Source organism: Anomaloglossus baeobatrachus, chromosome 8, assembly GCF_048569485.1.
Source record: "Anomaloglossus baeobatrachus isolate aAnoBae1 chromosome 8, aAnoBae1.hap1, whole genome shotgun sequence".
Taxonomy (NCBI): Eukaryota; Metazoa; Chordata; class Amphibia; order Anura; family Aromobatidae; genus Anomaloglossus; species Anomaloglossus baeobatrachus.
In genome coordinates this window covers 57,471,221-57,489,052 of record NC_134360.1, presented here as the reverse complement: position 1 = coordinate 57,489,052, position 17,832 = coordinate 57,471,221, and the positions used below count along the sequence as shown (strand labels likewise).

The 17,832-nt window shown below is 50.5% G+C and overlaps 1 protein-coding gene across 4 annotated transcripts in view; it reads left to right on the top strand.

Moving 5' to 3' along the window:
* DCAF1 (DDB1 and CUL4 associated factor 1) overlaps positions 1–7,267 on the top strand; it is a 52,058-nt gene extending 44,791 nt beyond the window's left edge. For 3 of the 4 annotated variants that reach the window (XM_075321660.1, XM_075321659.1, XM_075321661.1), the window contains exons 19-24: positions 3,657–3,750; positions 3,827–3,931; positions 5,190–5,263; positions 5,343–5,444; positions 5,622–5,883; positions 6,383–7,267. In XM_075321660.1, coding sequence (XP_075177775.1) covers positions 3,657–3,750; positions 3,827–3,931; positions 5,190–5,263; positions 5,343–5,444; positions 5,622–5,883; positions 6,383–6,441 — 696 coding nt within the window. In that variant the 3' untranslated portion in view covers positions 6,442–7,267. The remainder of the gene's footprint in view (positions 1–3,656; positions 3,751–3,826; positions 3,932–5,189; positions 5,264–5,342; positions 5,445–5,621; positions 5,884–6,382) is intronic. The other variant, XM_075321663.1, reaches the window with a different exon arrangement.
* The last annotated feature ends 10,565 nt before the right edge of the window (positions 7,268–17,832 follow it).

The window sequence follows — 17,832 nt, the reverse complement described above, 5'->3', positions numbered from 1 at the left end:
GTTCCTACAACTGGTCGTCCTCTAAGCCCTCGGCCTCGTCCACTAACTCAGCCAAGGACCAAAAACCCATCTGAGGCACGAAGAGCAGGAGCTGCTGCCACTAAGGCAGCCTCCTCTTGACTATCTGGCCGCGCCAGCAATGTCCTTGGTCGGTGGCAGGCTCTCCCGCTTTGGCGACGTGTGGTTTCAACACGTCTCCGATCAGTGGGTGCGGGATATCATCTCCCACGGCTACAGGATAGAATTCTATCCAGCCCGTCAAACAGATTTTTTCTGTCAACTCCCCCCTGCTCCAAGGCCGCCGTGCAGGCCAACGGAGTAATTGTACCGGTTCCCGCCTGGGAACGGTTCAGAGGTTTCTACTGTTGCCCATCCTGGATCTCAAGTTTCTTAAAAAGCATGTTCAGGTGCGGCATTTTCGCATGGAGTCTCTGCGATCAGTCATTGCCTCAATGACCCAACGAGATTTCCTAGCATCCTCGACATCAGAGATGCCTACCTGCATGTGCCAATTGCAGTTTCACACCAGCGTTGGCTACGTTTTGCAATCGGAGAGGAACATTTCCAATTCGTGGCTCTTCCCTTCGGGTTAGCCACGGCCCCTCGAGTATTCATCAGGGTCATGGCAGCAGTGGTTGCGGTTCTGCACCTCCGGGAGTTGGCAGTAATCCCTTTTCCTGGACGGCCTTCTAGTCAAGGCTTCATCCAGTGCAGACTGTCAGCGGAGTGCCTCGCTCACTCTCGCCACTCTAGTCCAATTCGGGTGGCTTGTCCTTTTCCCAAGTCCACTCTGACTCCGACCCAGAAGCTCACGTACCTAGGGATGCAATTCGAGACTCTGCCGGCACTTGTGAAGCTGCCCTTAGTCAAACAGCAGTCCCTCCACTGGCGGTGCGCCCTTTGCTGAGGCCCTGCCGTCATTCCATCAGGCACCTAATGCAGGTGCTGGGTCAGATAGTGGCGTCAGTGGAAGCGGTCCTTTGCCCAGTTCCATCTGCGTCCTCTGCAGCTGGACATTCTCCGCTGTTGGGACAAGCGACCTTGCTCCTTGCACAGGTTAGTGGCTCTGTCGCCACAGACCAGGGGCTCCCTTCAGTGGTGGCTTCGGTCCCTCTCTCTTCAGGGACGCTCCTTCCTGGCCCCGTCCCGGGTGATCCTCACCACGGATGCCAGTCTATCCGGCTGGGGAGCAGTATATCTCCTCCACAGAGCGCAGGGCACTTGGACCCCGTCCGAATCAGCCCTCTCGATCAATGTGCTGGAAATCAGAGCTGTTCTTCTATCTCTCTTAGCCTTTCACCACCTGTTGGCGGGCAAGCACATTCGAGTCCGGTCAGACAACGCGACAGCGGTTGCCTACATCAACTGCCAGGGCGGGACACTCGGCCGCCTGGCAATGTTGGACGTTCAACGCATCCTTCAGTGGACGGAGGACTCCAAGTCCACCATATCCGCAGTCCACATCCCAGTCGTGGAAAACTGGGAGGCAGATTATCTCAGCCGTCAAACCGTGGACAGCGGCGAGTGGGCTCTGCATCCGGCAGTGTTTCGGTCATTCTGCCGCAAGGGGGCACTCCGGAAGCGGATCTTCGCTCCCACGATCCTCAGGCCTTTGCAGCGGACGCGCTGGTTCAAGATTTGTCCCAGTTTCGTCTGTCTTACGTGTTTCCCCCTCTAGCTCTTGCTCAGAGTCCTGCGCAAGCTCAGAATGGAGGGCGTCGGGTCATTCTCATTGCTCTAGACTGGCCCAGGCGAGCTTGGTACCCAGACCTGCTCCATCTGTCCGTAGAGGTGCGTGGCATCTCCCGGACCGTTCAGACCTTCTCTCACAAGGTCCGTTTTTCCGCCTGAATTCTGCGGCTCTCAGATTGACGGCGCGGCTCTTGAGTCCTGGATCTTGACGACTTCTGGTATCTCTCCTGAAGTCATCTCCACTATGACTCGGGCTCGGAAGTATTCCTTGGCCAAAATCTATCACAGGACCTGGAGAATTTTCCTGTCCTGGTATCGCTCTTCCGGCCATGCTTCTTGGCCTTTTTCCTTGCCGACCCTTCTGTCCTTTCTGCAGTCCGTCTGCAGCTAGGACTATGCCTCAATTCCCTCAAGGGACAGGTCTCGGCTCTGTCAGTGTTGTTCCAGCGGCGTATCGCTCGGCTGGCTCAGGTGCGCTCCTTCATGCAGGGCGCATCTCACAGCATTCCGCCTTACCGGCGGCCCTTGGATCCCTGGGACCTTAAGCAGGTCCTCACGGCTTCCAGAAACCCCCCTTTGAGCCTCTTAGGGAGGTTTCTTTGTCTCGTCTTTCACAGAAAGTGGTCTTTCTAGTGGCCATAACTTCCCTCAGGAGAGTCTCTGATTGGACTGCGCTCTCTTCGGAGTCACCTTTTTTTTTGGTTTTTCATCAAGACAAGGTGGTTCTCCGTCCGACTCCGGACTTTCTCCCTAAGGTGGTTTCTCCTTTCCACCTTAACCAGGACATTTCCCTGCCTTCCTTTTGTCCGGCTCCTGTTCATCGCTTTAAAAAAGCGTTGCATACTCTGGATCTGGTGCGGGCGCTCCGGATCTATGTGTTTCGCACCGCTGTTGTTAGGCGGCGCACCTCTCTTTTTGTGCTGACCACAGGTCGGCGTGAGGGCCTCTCGGTTTCTAAGCCGACCCTAGTTCGTTGGGCTGGTCGGCCATTTCCGATGCCTACCAGTGTACTCAAGTGCCTCCCCCGCCGGGGATCAAGGCACACTCGACCAGAGCTGTCGGTGCCTCTTGGTTTCTCAGGCACCAGGCTACGGCTCAGCAGGTCGGTCAGGCTGCCACTTGGCCTAGTCTGCATACCTTTTCGAAGCACTACCAAGTGCATGCTCATGCTTCGGCAGATGCGAGCTTGGGCAGACGCATCCTTCAGGCGGCTGTCGCCCATTTGTGAAGTTAGGTTTCGCCTACTTCCCAGTTTTCTGTTTATTCCCACCCATGGACTGCTTTGAGACGTCCCATGGTCTGGGTCTCCCATAAGGAACGATGAAGAAAAAGAGAATTTTGTTTACTTACCGTAAATTCTTTTTCTTATAGTTCCGTAATGGGAGACCCAGCTCCCTCCCTGTTGCCTGTTGGCAGTTTTCTTGTTCCGTGTGTTTTCACCAGCTGTTGTTGTAGACAGAGGCTCCGGTTGTTCCGGTTTTTGCTCCATTTCTACTTGTGGGTGGCTGTCCTCCTTCAGCTTTTGCACTAAACTGGCTATATTTGGTTATCCAGGGGGTGTATATGCTAGGAGGGAGGAGCTACACCTTTTAGTGTAGTACTTTGTGTGTCCTCCGGAGGCAGAAGCTATACACCCATGGTCTGGGTCTCCCATTACGGAACTATAAGAAAAAGAATTTACGGTAAGTAAACAAAATTCTCTTTTTTTCCTCTAAATTTGGGGTGCGTCTTATAAAACGAAAAGTACGGTAATTGTAGAGCTGTCCGTATTTGGTCAAGATTGTTTTTTCCAACAGTAAACTGTTTATTTTTACTGACAACAAGCAGAAATCTTGATTATTGTGATGGATTGTAGCCAGTCTCTTGAAAAGTTGCAGGACCTTTCCTTTTCGTATGATTGGATTTAATTTTTGTATATTATCTGTGATGTGATTTGAGTTAGTTTCCTTGACCATCTTCTGAAGTGGGACCTGCGAACCTTCCACCTCCTCCACACGGTGCCAGACTTAGACCAGTGCCGCGTTGTCTTCAATAACACTGGGACGGTGATGTATGGAGGTCAGTGTGCGGATCAGCGTCGTCTTCTTCTTTTCTGTCCTGTCCTGTAACGACAGTATCCTCTGTGTTCTTGCAGCAATGCTGCAGGCCGATGATGAGGACGACCTCCTGGAAGAGAAGATGAAGAGTCCGTTTGGTTCCTCTTTCCGCACGTTTAACGCCACAGATTACAAACCCATCGGTGAGTGTTTTGCAGCAAAAAGTGAACAAGTCCTGCACCGCCTGCCCTCAGATTACCTCCAGGTCCAGTGGCTCACGTGCTGATGATTGCCATATAGCGCTGGTTGCAGGCGCAGCGTGCTGGTCAGTAGTGAGCAGCTAGGAGATCCAACAACAGGGAGATGAATAATCGACCGCAAACAGCTGCTATGCCAAACAAATTCTTTTTTATTCAAACGTTCTTTTCATCGGCGCAGATAAAATTGCGGGAGGTGGCTTGGATGCGAGTCCCTCCAAAGGACGACGGCCGTTTCGTCTGTAAGCCAGACTTCTACGGGTCCACCAAAGAGTGGACCCGTAGAAGTCTGGCTTACAGACGAAACGGCCGTCGTCCTTTGGAGGGACTCGCATCCAAGCCACCTCCCGCAATTTTATCTGCACCGATGAAAAGAACGTTTGAATAAAAAAGAATTTGTTTGGCATAGCAGCTGTTTGCGGTCGATTATTCATCTCCCTGTTGTTGCATCGGTGAGTGTTTGACAAACCGGGGAGCATTTTTGGGAACAAAACCAAGGCTTCATAAATACTAACATTCCCACAATTCTCACCCAAAACCTGAACATCGGTGAAGTTACCGACCATTGTCAGTGACATGATGGGTAGGTAGTGCTCGAATACAACGGCCTCCAGGGCCATGGTGTCCCCCACCAGAGCGAAATTATTACACCACTTTCCCCAAGTAGCAGTGATCGTCACCTCTGATGAGATAGGACATGCTGACTATGATCTCCCCGATCTTCTCCTGCTCACATAATATTTTTTTCCTTTATTTTCTCCAATTATTATAGCTCCTATTTTTATTTTAGATTTGCTTGTAAAAAAATATGCGATTTTAATCGTTTTGGATCAGATTTTCCTCCGTGAATGGTCAGTGTCGCTTTTTATCATCAGTTATTTTTAATGTCCAAAAAAAAGGAAAATGTTAACGGTTTACCTACCCATTACAATGTAATAAATGTGTTTCACACGTCTGTGATGTTCATGGTCACACACTTGTATGTGTGATTTTGAGCCATCTTGGATCAAACAAAGACCAGTCCCCATGAGTTGTTTTTTTTTTTGTCTGCAAACCCCTCCCCCCCTCTGAACAGCTCTATAGGCGACAGTTCACACATGTTCTAGCCATTAACATCAAAGATCTGAATGAGTTGTAAACTTTTCTATTTGTTTTACTCCTGTTACTTCTTTTTTCTGGAACTATTGTGTACTTTTCTCTTCAGCCACCATTGATGTGAAGCGGAACATATTCGACCTGTGCACCGACACCAAGGACTGCTACCTGGCTGTCATAGAGGTGTGTTGGGGTCTACACTATTATTGTACAGGGCAACTGTACATTTGTTCTCATATTTATGTGACATTTCTAATCTTAGAATCAAGGAACGATGGATTCCCTGAACATGGACACCGTCTGTCGGCTCTATGAGGTTGGGAGGCAGCGACTTGCAGAGGATGAAGATGAGGAGGAGGATCAGGTAAAGGAACATCTCCACTAAAAATCTTCTATGACCATATTTTGGCACCCATTGCCTACATACGTGGGTGGAGGGTATCCTTCTCTGTCACAGAAGAATGGACATAGGAGAGATTTGTGGCGAGTTCTCAGTTTAATTTATATTTGAAGTTTCTAAGTTGTGGTCCCTTGCTTTAAGGAGGAGGAAGAACAAGAAGACGAGGAGGATGACGATGATGATGATGACTCTGACGATTTGGGACCTCTGCTGGACGCTGAGCTGGAGGAAGAGGAGGAGGCTGGAGAGCAGGCAGGAGAGGACGGAGAGAACGACTTTTCCCCATCCGATGATGAAGAACTTGCCAATCTGCTGGAAGATGAAGAAGATGATGGTGACGATGATGATGGTCACGATGATGACTCAGACATTGACCCAGAAGTGGAGATGATACTGGGAGATTGTAAGTAGTGAACATCACGCCTGCATGGTGGTCTGCGGCACCCCACCAAAAGTAAAAGTGTGTACAAATATCTGCAAACAGGGATTGATGTGACCACCACTCTCTAGTGATGGATAGGCGGCATTCTCAGTGATGTCACCGCTGATCTCTGGCATTCTCAGTGATGTCACCGCTGATCTCTGGTGATGGATAGGCGGCATTCTCAGTGATGTCACCGCTGATCTCTGGTGATGGATAGGCGGCATTCTCAGTGATGTCACCGCTGATCTCTAGTGATGGATAGGCGGCATTCTCAGTGATGTCACCGCTGATTTCTAGTGATGGATAGGCGGCATTCTCAGTGATGTCACCGCTGATCTCTAGTGATGGATAGGCGGCATTCTCAGTGATGTCACCGCTGATCTCTGGTGATGGATAGGCGGCATTCTCAGTGATGTCACCGCTGATATCTGGTACAAGTGCCATTCTCACTGTTCTGACTTTTCTTCTCCTTCCACAGCTGACAGCTCGGATAATTCTGATCTGGAAGATGACATTATTCTAGCACTGAATGAATGAGAAGCTGCAGAGTCCGGGGAGTACACAGGGTCTTTTCTCCTGGAGACAGAAGAGCAGAGCTGTGATCGGCAGACGTCTGCACTTACAATAAACACCTTCTCCCTCTTGTCTGGTCACTTTCCCCTCTGTTCTCACAGACTCCAAGATGAACATTTTTTTTTTCTCTTTTGTAAAACAGAGCTCTTAAAAGAATAGTTTTATAGAAAATAAAAAATAAAAAAACAAACTATAACAAGAAAAATAAATTCTCCCCATGAATGGCGCCCCCTCCCCCTGAGGGCAAAAAATCTTTATCATTTGATCTTTTTTAATGTCGTCTCTGAGGTTTTTTTTTTTTCAAAGGATTATTTAAGGGGGAGGATGATTTTTTTTTTTTCTTAACCTTGACAGGAAAGTATTTTTATGACAGAATTGTAATATATTCCATAGGAAATGTGTATTTTTGTTTCTTTTAAATTCTGTGTATTTTTGGGGGAACTGCCGAAGGAGCCTGGGTCTGTGTGAACAATGACCAGAGATCGATGTGTGTGACGATGAGTTTAATGGGGGGTCGTGCTTTGTTTCTGGGGAGAGACAGAGAGATCGTGTTTCTGCTCAGAGGATCGTTCAGCAGTATTACAGTAATGGGTCTGGGGGGGAATTTAGGGTGAGGTTCACCCCAGCACCCTCCATTACATCACGTAGTACAATCTCTGTACCATCCCCCGATAATCATTCATATCAATTCTCATCTCATTCTTCATGTGAACCACAAACCAGAAGTCATCAATTTGTTTTTTTTCTGTAAATTGTATTTATTTAAAAAATAAATGGAAAAGTCACTGTCTGCCGCTGCTTGCTGTTATCGGCCGAGAGCCACCAAAGCGGTAGTGTTGGAAAGCTGTACAGAGTTCTTGTTCAGTGCGTTTTATACTGCGTGTTTCTGATCATAATATTCCTAACTAGAGATTGGTGAACCCGCAGATGTTCTTGTTCGGCTGGTTCCAACATGTGTGCTGTAAAAGGGGCCATGGGGCTGTGAAGCAGGAGAGTTATACTTACTGAGTCTCCTGTGCGGCTGTCGTACTGCTTCCGGGTCTGTTCATTAGCTCTCATGCATATTCACTGCTTCCCTCGCCCACCCTCCGTGACAGCGGCTGTGATTGGTCACAGTCAGATTGCCGGCATCTGTGATTGGTTGTAGAGGGTAAAAATAAATAATTGGAAAAATAATGACAGTCCCCTATATATTGATGATACCCAGCGCAAATAAAGCAGATGGCTCCAGGCTCCCAGGTGTGTGTGTGTGTGTGTGTGTTTGTGTTGTCTGTATGAAAATGACAGACCCCATGCAGCTTTTTATATAATGTATGTGTGTGTGTGTGTGTGTGTGTGTGTATATGTATAAAAATATATAATTTCAATAGTCCCCACCCATCATTCCCACAGTTCCAGTCCCTATTGTACACTTGCTTTGGCAAAACTAATTTGTATTGGGTCCTGCCAATAAAGCTTATATGATTGATTTGAGAATAATAAAAAAAGGCTTTCGGTGCACTACAGTTTTGATACCCAGGCAGGATAAAGCGGACAGCTGGGGGCTGGTATTCTCTGGCTGTTGAGGCCCATAGTTATTGGGCCCCCCCCAGCCTAAAAATAGAAGCCCCCACAGCCTCCCTGGAATTGTCGCATCAACCGCCTTACCGGGCTCATCCAGGTTTTGCCCTGGAGTGGTGGCAATTGGAGTAATATAAGGAGATAATTACAGCTGTAATTTGTCAAAAAAATCATAGTTGTCATCAAGCCCGAGGTTAGTAATGGGGAAGGGTCTATGAGACCCCCCCCTTTTGCTAACCCTGTAAGTGAAAATAACCACAAAGCGCACACAGCCTTTATTTTAAAAAAAAACAAACAAAAAACACCCTCTTTCACCAATTTACTCCTAAAACACACCTTCAGGTTTGATGTAATCCACAAGAGGTCCCAAGGCGCTCCCGACTCTGCTACATCTTAAGTTTCAGTGCGTAGTCACATTAGAAAAACACATGACCAAGCACTACGGTGTCAGGAACACATTGACGCAGCCGCAGCTGTAAGCGGTGACGTCGCTGAGTTCACAGCTGGAGGTGTCCATGGTACCCCAGCTGTGACCGCAGGTGTTTTGATGTGGTTTCGGTGCCCTTATTTTGCCAGGAAATGAAGATTTGGTGCAGAAATGTCTGGACCCAATTACTCAATATGCACACATGCCTAATACGGTAATCCCACATTGAGTTCAATGACTTTACCTGAAGTGAGATCACAGAGTTCACTTCAGGTCACAGCTGGGACTCCGTCAGTGTGTCTCTGATTCCGCAGTGAGCAGTCACATTTTGTACTCTAACTGTACACTGCAACTTGTAGCAGAGCTGGGATCATCGTGTCTGGATTACGTCAGACTTGCAAGATGTTTTGAGGGTAATAAATTGGAGAAAGAGGGTGTGTTTCTTTTTAAAAGGATTTTTCTCTTTATTTTCTGGGTTTTTTTGGGTTTGTTTTTTTTTCCCTTATAGGGCTAGTAATGGAGGATCTCGATAAACCTCTCTCAATTACTAACCTCGTGCTTGATCACCGCTGTGATTTTTTGACAAATCACAGCTTTCATTATCTCCTTATATTACCCCAATTTCCACCGCACCAGTGCAATCAGGATGATCCAGGTAAAGCGCCGGAATTGGCGCATCTAATGAATGCGACAGTTACACGGTGGCTGAGGGCTGCTGTTTTTAGGCTGGGGAGGGACCAATAACTATGGTCCTCCCCAGCTGTCTACTTTTATTGTTGGCTGGGTATCAAAAGTGAGGGAAGATTGCACACGTTTTTTTTTAATAAAAAAAAGCGCCGCATGGGGTCCCTCGTATTTAGATACACCGTTAAGGTAATGCTCACAGCTGGGGCCTGTATCCGTCTGCTTTATCTGAACTGGGTATCAATATGTGGCGGACCTGATGTAATTTTTTTTCTTTCAATTATTTATTTTTCCACTCCACAAAAAATCACGGACACCGGTAATCTGACTGCAACCAATCACAGACGCTGTCACAGAAGGTAGGCAGGGGAACTGGTGAATATGCATGAAAGCTACTGAGCTGACCCGCAAGCAGTGTGACAGCTGCACAGCAAACTCGGTAAGTAAAATTCTGTTTTTAATTTCTATTTTGCTTCCTTGTAACTTATTTTTTTTTTCTTTGTCGCTCTATTGGGAGACCCAGACAATTGGGTGTATAGCTACTGCCTCCGGAGGCCACACAAAGTATTACACTTAAAAGTGTAAGGCCCCTCCCCTTCTGCCTATACACCCCCCGTGGGATCACGGGCTCCTCAGTTTTCATGCTTTGTGCGAAGGAGGTCAGACATCCACGCATAGCTCCACTGTTTTAGTCAGCAGCAGCTGCTGACTATGTCGGATGGAAGAAAAGAGGGCCCATACTAGGGCCCCCAGCATGCTCCCTTCTCACCCCACTTTTGTCGGCGGTGTTTGTTAAGGTTGAGGTACCCATTGCGGGTACGGAGGCTGGAGCCCACATGCTGCTTTCCTTCCCCATCCCCCTCAGGGCTCTGGGTGAAGTGGGATCTTACCGGTCTCCAGGCACTGAGACCGTGCTCCATCCACAGACCCGGAGAACCTGCTGGATATGGAGCTGAGTATCGTCAGGGACAGGGCCCTGCTACATTAAGGTACTCTGTGTCCCCGTACAAATCGCGCACACACACACCAGCATTGCTGGGTGTGTTAGTGCGCCGGGGACAACAGCGCGGAGCGCTTGTGCTATTACTCACTGCAGCTTAGCTGAGTGAGTTAATGTATTGGGAACTGCCGCGCCGGCCGCTGCTGGCTGTTTTTACACTGCGGCGCGGCTGGGACTTGTGGTGCGCCGGGGACTTCCGCGCTGGCCGTGCACATAGGACGGCCGCGCTTATTACTCGAGTCCCCGGCTTTGCGGCCTAGTTTCGTTTCGTTCCCGCCCCCAGGCCTGCCAGTCAGGGGAGGGGCGGGACGCTGTACAGAACGTCAGCGCCGAGGGCTGGAGTCTGCTTAGCATACTCCAGCCCCCTCACTGGACACAGTGGGACGCCAGTTTCCCGCACTTTGTCTGGGGCACGCCCACGGCCCGCCCCTCTCCACAGGACGCCGGCAGCCATTCCTGTTTGCAGTCTGAGCTGGAGAAGGGAGACAAGCTCTGGGACACCCAGTCACAGGATTCTGGCGACCACACACCCGCTTTTGAGCGGGCGGTAAGCAGCACCTGAAGTGCTTACCCCACTAATGCCGAAGTGTTCATTTGTACTTTATGCTTGTATGCTATACATTGCACTGTACGGTCGCTATTCTTGGCTATATACCCTCCTAGATGGCTAGACAACAGCATGTCGTCCGCAAAAAGCAACAGACTGTTTGGTGAGAGATTGGATGAAATCATTAAACAGTCCAAGGGTAAGGATTCTTCCTTACCCCAGCCCAAACCTAACAAACCCCAACAGAGGAGGGGACAGTCGAGGTTTCGGTCCTTTCGAGGCTCGGGCAGGTCCCAATTCTCCTCGTCCAAAAGGACTCAAAAGGATCAGAGGAGCTCAGATTCTTGGCGGGCTCAGTCACGCCCAAAGAAGGTAGCCGGAGGAACCGCTACCAAGGCGGCTTCCTCATGACTTTCGGCCTCCTCTCTCCGCATCCTCGGTCGGTGGCAGGCTCTCCCGCTTTGGGGACATTTGGCTGCCACAGGTCAAAGACCGTCGGGTGAGAGACATTCTGTCTCACGGGTACAGGATAGAGTTCAGTTCTCGTCCTCCGACTCGATTCTTCCGAACTTCTCCACCTCCCGACCGAGCCGGTGCTCTTCTGCAGGCGGGTGCTCTCTAAAGGCAGAAGGAGTGGTGATCCCTGTTCCTCTTCAGGAGCAAGGTCACGGTTTTTACTCCAATTTGTTTGTGGTGCCAAAAAAGGACGGGTCTTTCCGTCCTGTTCTGGACCTAACACTGCTCAACAAGCATGTGAAAACCAGGCGGTTCCGGATGGAATCCCTCCGCTCCGTCATCGCCTCAATGTCTCAAGGAGATTTCCTAGCATCAATAGACATCAAGGATGCTTATCTCCACGTGCCGATTGCTCCAGAGCACCAGCGTTTTCTACGCTTCGTTATAGGAGACGAACACCTTCAGTTCGTAGCCCTGCCTTTCGGTCTGGCGACAGCCCCACGGGTCTTCACCAAGGTCATGGCAGCAGTAGTAGCAGTCCTGCACTCTCAGGGTCACTCTGTGATCCCTTACTTGGACGATCTACTTGTCAAGGCACCCTCTCAAGAGGCATGCCAACACAGCCTGAACGTTGCGCTGGAGACTCTCCAGAGTTTCGGGTGGATCATCAACTTTTCAAAGTCAATTCTGACCCCGACCCAATCGCTAACATATCTTGGCATGGAGTTTCATACTCTCTCAGCGATAGTGAAACTTCCGCTGGACAAACAGCGTTCACTTCAGACAGGGGTGCAATCTCTCCTTCAAGCCAGTCGCACCCCTTGAGACGCCTCATGCACTTCCTAGGGAAGATGGTAGCAGCAATGGAGGCAGTCCCTTTCGCGCAGTTTCATCTGCGTCCACTACAATGGGACATTCTCCGCCAATGGGACGGGAAGTCGACGTCCCTCGACAGGAACGTCTCCCTTTCTCAGGCGGCCAAGGAATCTCTTCGGTGGTGGCTTCTTCCCACCTCATTGTCAAAAGGAAAGTCCTTCCTACCCCCATCCTGGGCGGTGGTCACGACAGACGCGAGTCTATCAGGGTGGGGAGCAGTTTTTCTCCACCACAGGGCTCAAGGCACGTGGACTCAGCAGGAGTCCACCCTTCAGATCAATGTTCTGGAAATCAGAGCAGTGTATTTTGCCCTACAAGCCTTCCAGCAGTGGCTGGAAGGCAAGCAGATCCGAATTCAGTCGGACAACTCCACAGCGGTGGCATACATCAACCACCAAGGGGGGACACGCAGTCGGCAAGCCTTCCAGGAAGTCCGGCGGATTCTGACGTGGGTGGAAGACACGGCATCCACCATATCCGCAGTTCACATCCCGGGCGTAGAAAACTGGGAAGCAGACTTCCTCAGTCGCCAGGGTATGGACGCAGGGGAATGGTCTCTTCACCCGGACGTGTTTCAGGAGATCTGTTGCCGCTGGGGAATGCCGGACGTCGACCTAATGGCGTCCCGGCACAACAACAAGGTCCCAGCTTTCATGGCACGGTCTCACGATCACAGAGCTCTGGCGGCGGACGCCTTAGTTCAAGATTGGTCGCAGTTCCGGCTCCCTTATGTGTTTCCACCTCTGGCGCTGTTGCCCAGAGTGCTACGCAAGATCAGGTCCGACTGCCGCCGCGCCATCCTCGTCGCTCCAGACTGGCCAAGGAGGTCGTGGTACCCGGATCTGTGGCATTTCACGGTAGGACAACCGTGGGCACTACCGGACCGGCCAGACTTGCTGTCTCAAGGGCCGTTTTTCCATCTGAATTCTGCGGCCCTGAACCTGACTGTGTGGCCATTGAGTCCTGGATCCTAGCGTCTTCAGGATTATCTCAAGAGGTCATTGCCACCATGAGACAGGCTAGGAAACCAACCTCTGCCAAGATCTACCACAGGACGTGGAAGATATTCTTAGCTTGGTGCTCTGCTCAGGAAGTTTCTCCCTGGCCATTTGCATTGCCTACTTTTCTTTCCTTCCTGCAATCCGGGTTGGAAAAAGGTTTGTCGCTCGGCTCCCTTAAAGGACTAGTCTCTGCGCTATCTGTATTTTTTCAGAAGCGCCTGGCCAGACTCCCACAGGTACGCACGTTCCTGCAAGGGGTTTGTCATATCGTCCCTCCTTACAAGCGGCCGTTAGAGCCCTGGGATCTGAACAGGGTTCTAATTGCTCTCCAGAAGCCGCCTTTTGAGCCTATGAGGGATGTTTCCCTTTCTCGCCTTTCACAGAAAGTGGCCTTTCTAGTAGCGGTCACGTCTCTTCGGAGAGTGTCTGAGCTAGCAGCGCTGTCATGCAAATCTCCCTTCCTGGTGTTTCACCAGGACAAGGTGGTTCTGCGCCCGATTCCGGAGTTTCTCCCTAAGGTGGTATCCCCCTTTCATCTCAATCAGGATATCTCCTTACCTTCTTTGTGTCCTCATCCAGTTCATCAATGTGAAAGAGATTTGCATTTGTTGGATCTGGTGAGAGCACTCAGAATCTACATTTCCCGCACGGCGCCCCTGCGCCGCTCGAATGCACTCTTTGTCCTTGTCGCTGGTCAGCGTAAAGGGTTGCAAGCTTCCAAATCCACCCTGGCTCGGTGGATCAAGGAACCAATTCTTGAAGCCTACCGTTCTGCTGGGCTTCCGGTTCCCTCAGGGCTGAAGGCCCTTTCTACCAGAGCCGTGGGTGCGTCCTGGGCATTACGGCACCAGGCTACGGCTCAGCAGGTGTGCCAGGCGGCTACCTGGTCGAGTCTGCACATTTTTACCAAGCATTATCAGGTGCATACCAGAGCTTCGGAGGACGCCAGCCTAGGTAGACGAGTCCTTCAGGCGGCGATTGCCCCCATGTAGGAAAGGGCCGTTTTACGGCCCTATCACGAGGTATTATTTTACCCACCCAGGGATTGCTTTTGGACATCCCAATTGTCTGGGTCTCCCAATAGAGCGACAAAGAAGAAGGGAATTTTGTTTACTTACCGTAAATTCCTTTTCTTCTAGCTCTAATTGGGAGACCCAGCACCCGCCCCTGTTTTTTTGTGTACACATGTTGTTCATGTTGAATGGTTTCAGTTCTCCGATATTCCTTCGGATTGAATTTGCTTAAACCAGTTTATTGGCTTTCCTCCTTCTTGCTTTTGCACTAAAACTGAGGAGCCCGTGATCCCACGGGGGGTGTATAGGCAGAAGGGGAGGGGCCTTACACTTTTAAGTGTAATACTTTGTGTGGCCTCCGGAGGCAGTAGCTATACACCCAATTGTCTGGGTCTCCCAATTAGAGCTAGAAGAAAAGGAATTTACGGTAAGTAAACAAAATTCCCTTCTTTTTTAATCTGGGTGGGTGAACACAAACAGTAACACAAACATCCCTGATAAATCCATGTTCCAGGTCTGTGCATGGACCCCACAGTTCAGGTTCACCCATCACTAACTACTAAGGCTATGTGCCCACGGGTGCTCGTACCTGCGGATGTATCCGCAGGTACGAGCGCATGTTTCCTGCAGCTGCCCGCCAGCGTCCGCAGCTATTTTTAGCTGCGAGATTACAGCGGAATAGCTGCGGGAAACATGCAGACATTCATGCGAATTACCTACGGACGTCCCGGCCTCTATCTCCATAGCGGAGGGCCGGGACATCCGCAGGTAATTCTGTATGAATAATTGACATTCAATTATACCTGCGGATGCGGACATCCGCAGCATGTTCGGCAACCGCACTTTCCGCAGCGTGGACACAGCACTCCCCATGTCCCATAGGATAACATGGGGAGTGACTGTACATGCTAAAACCAGCGGATTTATCTGGAAAATCCAGATAAATCTGCATGTTTTCCGCAGCAAAAAACGCAGATGCAAGCTCCCGTGGGCACATAGCCTAAGGAGCGAGCACCACCATGCTCAGGTACTTGAAACGTGCAGGCCCGAAGGCTTGGATGGCTCCAGTACATAGTATAATGGAAGTCAATGGACAACTCGAGCATTCTGCTGGAAGATTTTCCGGAAAAATGCTAGTTTCCAATTGACTTTACTCGATACTTGAGTTGAGCCTGTCTGAGTGCCCGACCTGCTCGTTTCGAGCATTTTTAGTGCTCGCTCATCACTTTTCCTTATGTTTTATACCTTTTGCTGTTATTTACTTTACTAGGAAGTATCACAGAATTTGCCTGAAGCGGATTAGCCTGTTGGGCTCCGTTTACACCCAACTGCAGGTGTTTATTTACTGCAGGTGTTCTGCACTGATCCGAGCGGAAAATCCACATCATAATAGGAAATTGATGCTACACGTCCTTGAAAGTTCTGTACATTAATATTCAAATTGTCTCTCCAGGAAAGAGACAAACTCTAGCGCCACCTATTGGAAGTAGCAATCCTAAAAGTCAAAAGTGGCCTTTTAACAAGCCTTTTTATATGACTTAGGATTTATACCAAATCAGAACCCCAATTTGCAGACATGGTGTTTTGGGGTGATTGCCCCTCGTCAGTGTAAAGTATGAGATCTGATCTGGCTTATGAGAAGCTATAGTAAGGACCACGGGGAAGACTATTTCCCTTGCGGAGACCTGACAAACCAGTCTGGCTGCCAGTGAGGGGTCTTATAGCTGCAAAGCCCCTCTGGGAAATATTCAAATTGTCTCTCCAGGAAGGAGACAAACTCTAGCGCCACCTATGGGAAGTAGCAATCCTAAAAGTCAAAAGTGGCCTTTGTATGTTAATAGACATGCAGTGTGGGTTTTAGATGCATTTTTCACTGTACCTCAGGCTAGGCTATCCGATAGATGGATGCCGACCCCATCACCGATTAGCTGCCAGCATCGGCCCGACGTAACCAGCACCAATGCACGGTCTTGAAGATCAGCCCCTATTCTAATGATCTGCCTTTCCCCAAAGTGGCCAGTGCAGTGAGACTGGAGCGGTGGGTGCTGTGCTCTCCAGTTACCTCCGGGGCTGCTCATTGATGACTCTTAATGGCGTGGTGTAACGCTCGTGGTGTGTCCCATCACTTCTTGCGAATCCGCATTCGTTTCCAGTGACGTGATGCTTTTGGGGTGATTTCTCATTTTACGGTGAGCAGGGATGGATCTGCCCTATCCTATATTGGCTTATAGGCAACTTGAGCGTGATCCCTGCAGATGGTCACTGGTATTTGCATCTGTCACACAGATGTCCCCTGATTAATAGCAGTTCGCTGGCACATGCTCCTCCACGCTTGACAGGTGCATTTTCTGTGCTTGACAAAATGCAAACCAGATGAAGTGAATGGAAATCATTGTGACGACCGCTGTGAAACTTTTTCCTATCGTCCTGCCCTGACCCATCATCTACTATTCAGCCACTTATAAGGGCATGGCCACCATTTGTGGTTTTACATCTCTTACATGGGAGGTCACTCAGATTACTACTATCCCTGAGAAGCAAATATGCATCTAATATAACTCCGGATAAATCCATTTCTCCATCGTTTCATTGGGGGACACAGGACCATGGGTTATGCTGCTGTCACTAGGAGGCTGACACTAAGTAAACAGAAAAAGTTAGCTCCTCCCCAGCAGTATAACCCCTGAGCCAGAGGCGGACTCAATCAGTTTTTTGCTTAGTGTCGTAGGAGGCTGATGTGGGCCGTCTGGGCCCTCTTCAGCCACTTGATTTTTTGCGTATATTTTTTCTTTTTTCTCTCGGCGACGCTCGTCGCTCTCATCTGTGGTAATTTTCTTTTTCTGCAGGTATCGTTTCTCTACCTCAGCCCTCGCAGCCCGTGTGGGTACCGCTCCCCTGGGTCGCAGAAGCTTGAGTTCTCGGGCCCTCTCCCCCGTCCAATTCCACGGTACCACTCCCGGGTTGGCACGCTGGGCTAATCCTTCCGGGGCACCTCCTATTCACCCTGCGGTATCACCCCAAAGGGTGCAAGGGCATACAGCAGGGACTGGACCTCACAGCGCGTCTGGATGATGATGGGGCCCGCAGCGCTGCTTCAGGGGGCTCCCTGCCCCCACCGGCGTCCACCATCCCTGCCTGCCTGCCTGCCTGCCTGCCTCATCCTTCTGCGGTCCGCAGCCTGCACACTGGCAGAGGCTACGCCGCCGACCAGGTAGGACACCCCCTCCTACCTTCCCCCCAGGCGGTTACAAAATATGGGCCCCGGTCCGGGCCTACTCACCGGGCGCCCCGGCCACGTCCTCTCCCAGCGCTGGAGTCCGCTCTGACGGCCGGTGCACGGATGTCGCTGCCGCGCCGCCGCCCCCACAGGTAGAACCGCCGGTTTCTTCATAATCCGGCGCTGGCTGCTTCCTTTTAGGCTCCGGCCTGGGCCTAGTCACCGGACGCCCCGGGCCGCATCGGGCGACAGAGCGCACGCACTGCCGCCATCCGGTCTTCGCAGCTGCGCCGCAGCCACCGGACAGCCGGCCGGTACTCTCCATGCTCCGGCAGCCTTCAAAATTTAGGCCCCGGCTTCGGCCTTGTCCCCGGCGTCCTAGGCCCGCCTCCTGCCGCAGCGCGATTGGCCGCCGGCCGCTCAATCTCCACCCTCCTCCCAGCCCCAGGCATCACAGGAGAGGGCGGTGGAGGTTTTTTCCCGCTCTCCTCGGCCCCCCCCCCCCCCACTCCCACCCCAGCATTCATTTTAAAAAAGAAAAAAAAAAAAAAAAAAAAAAAAAAGACTGATTATA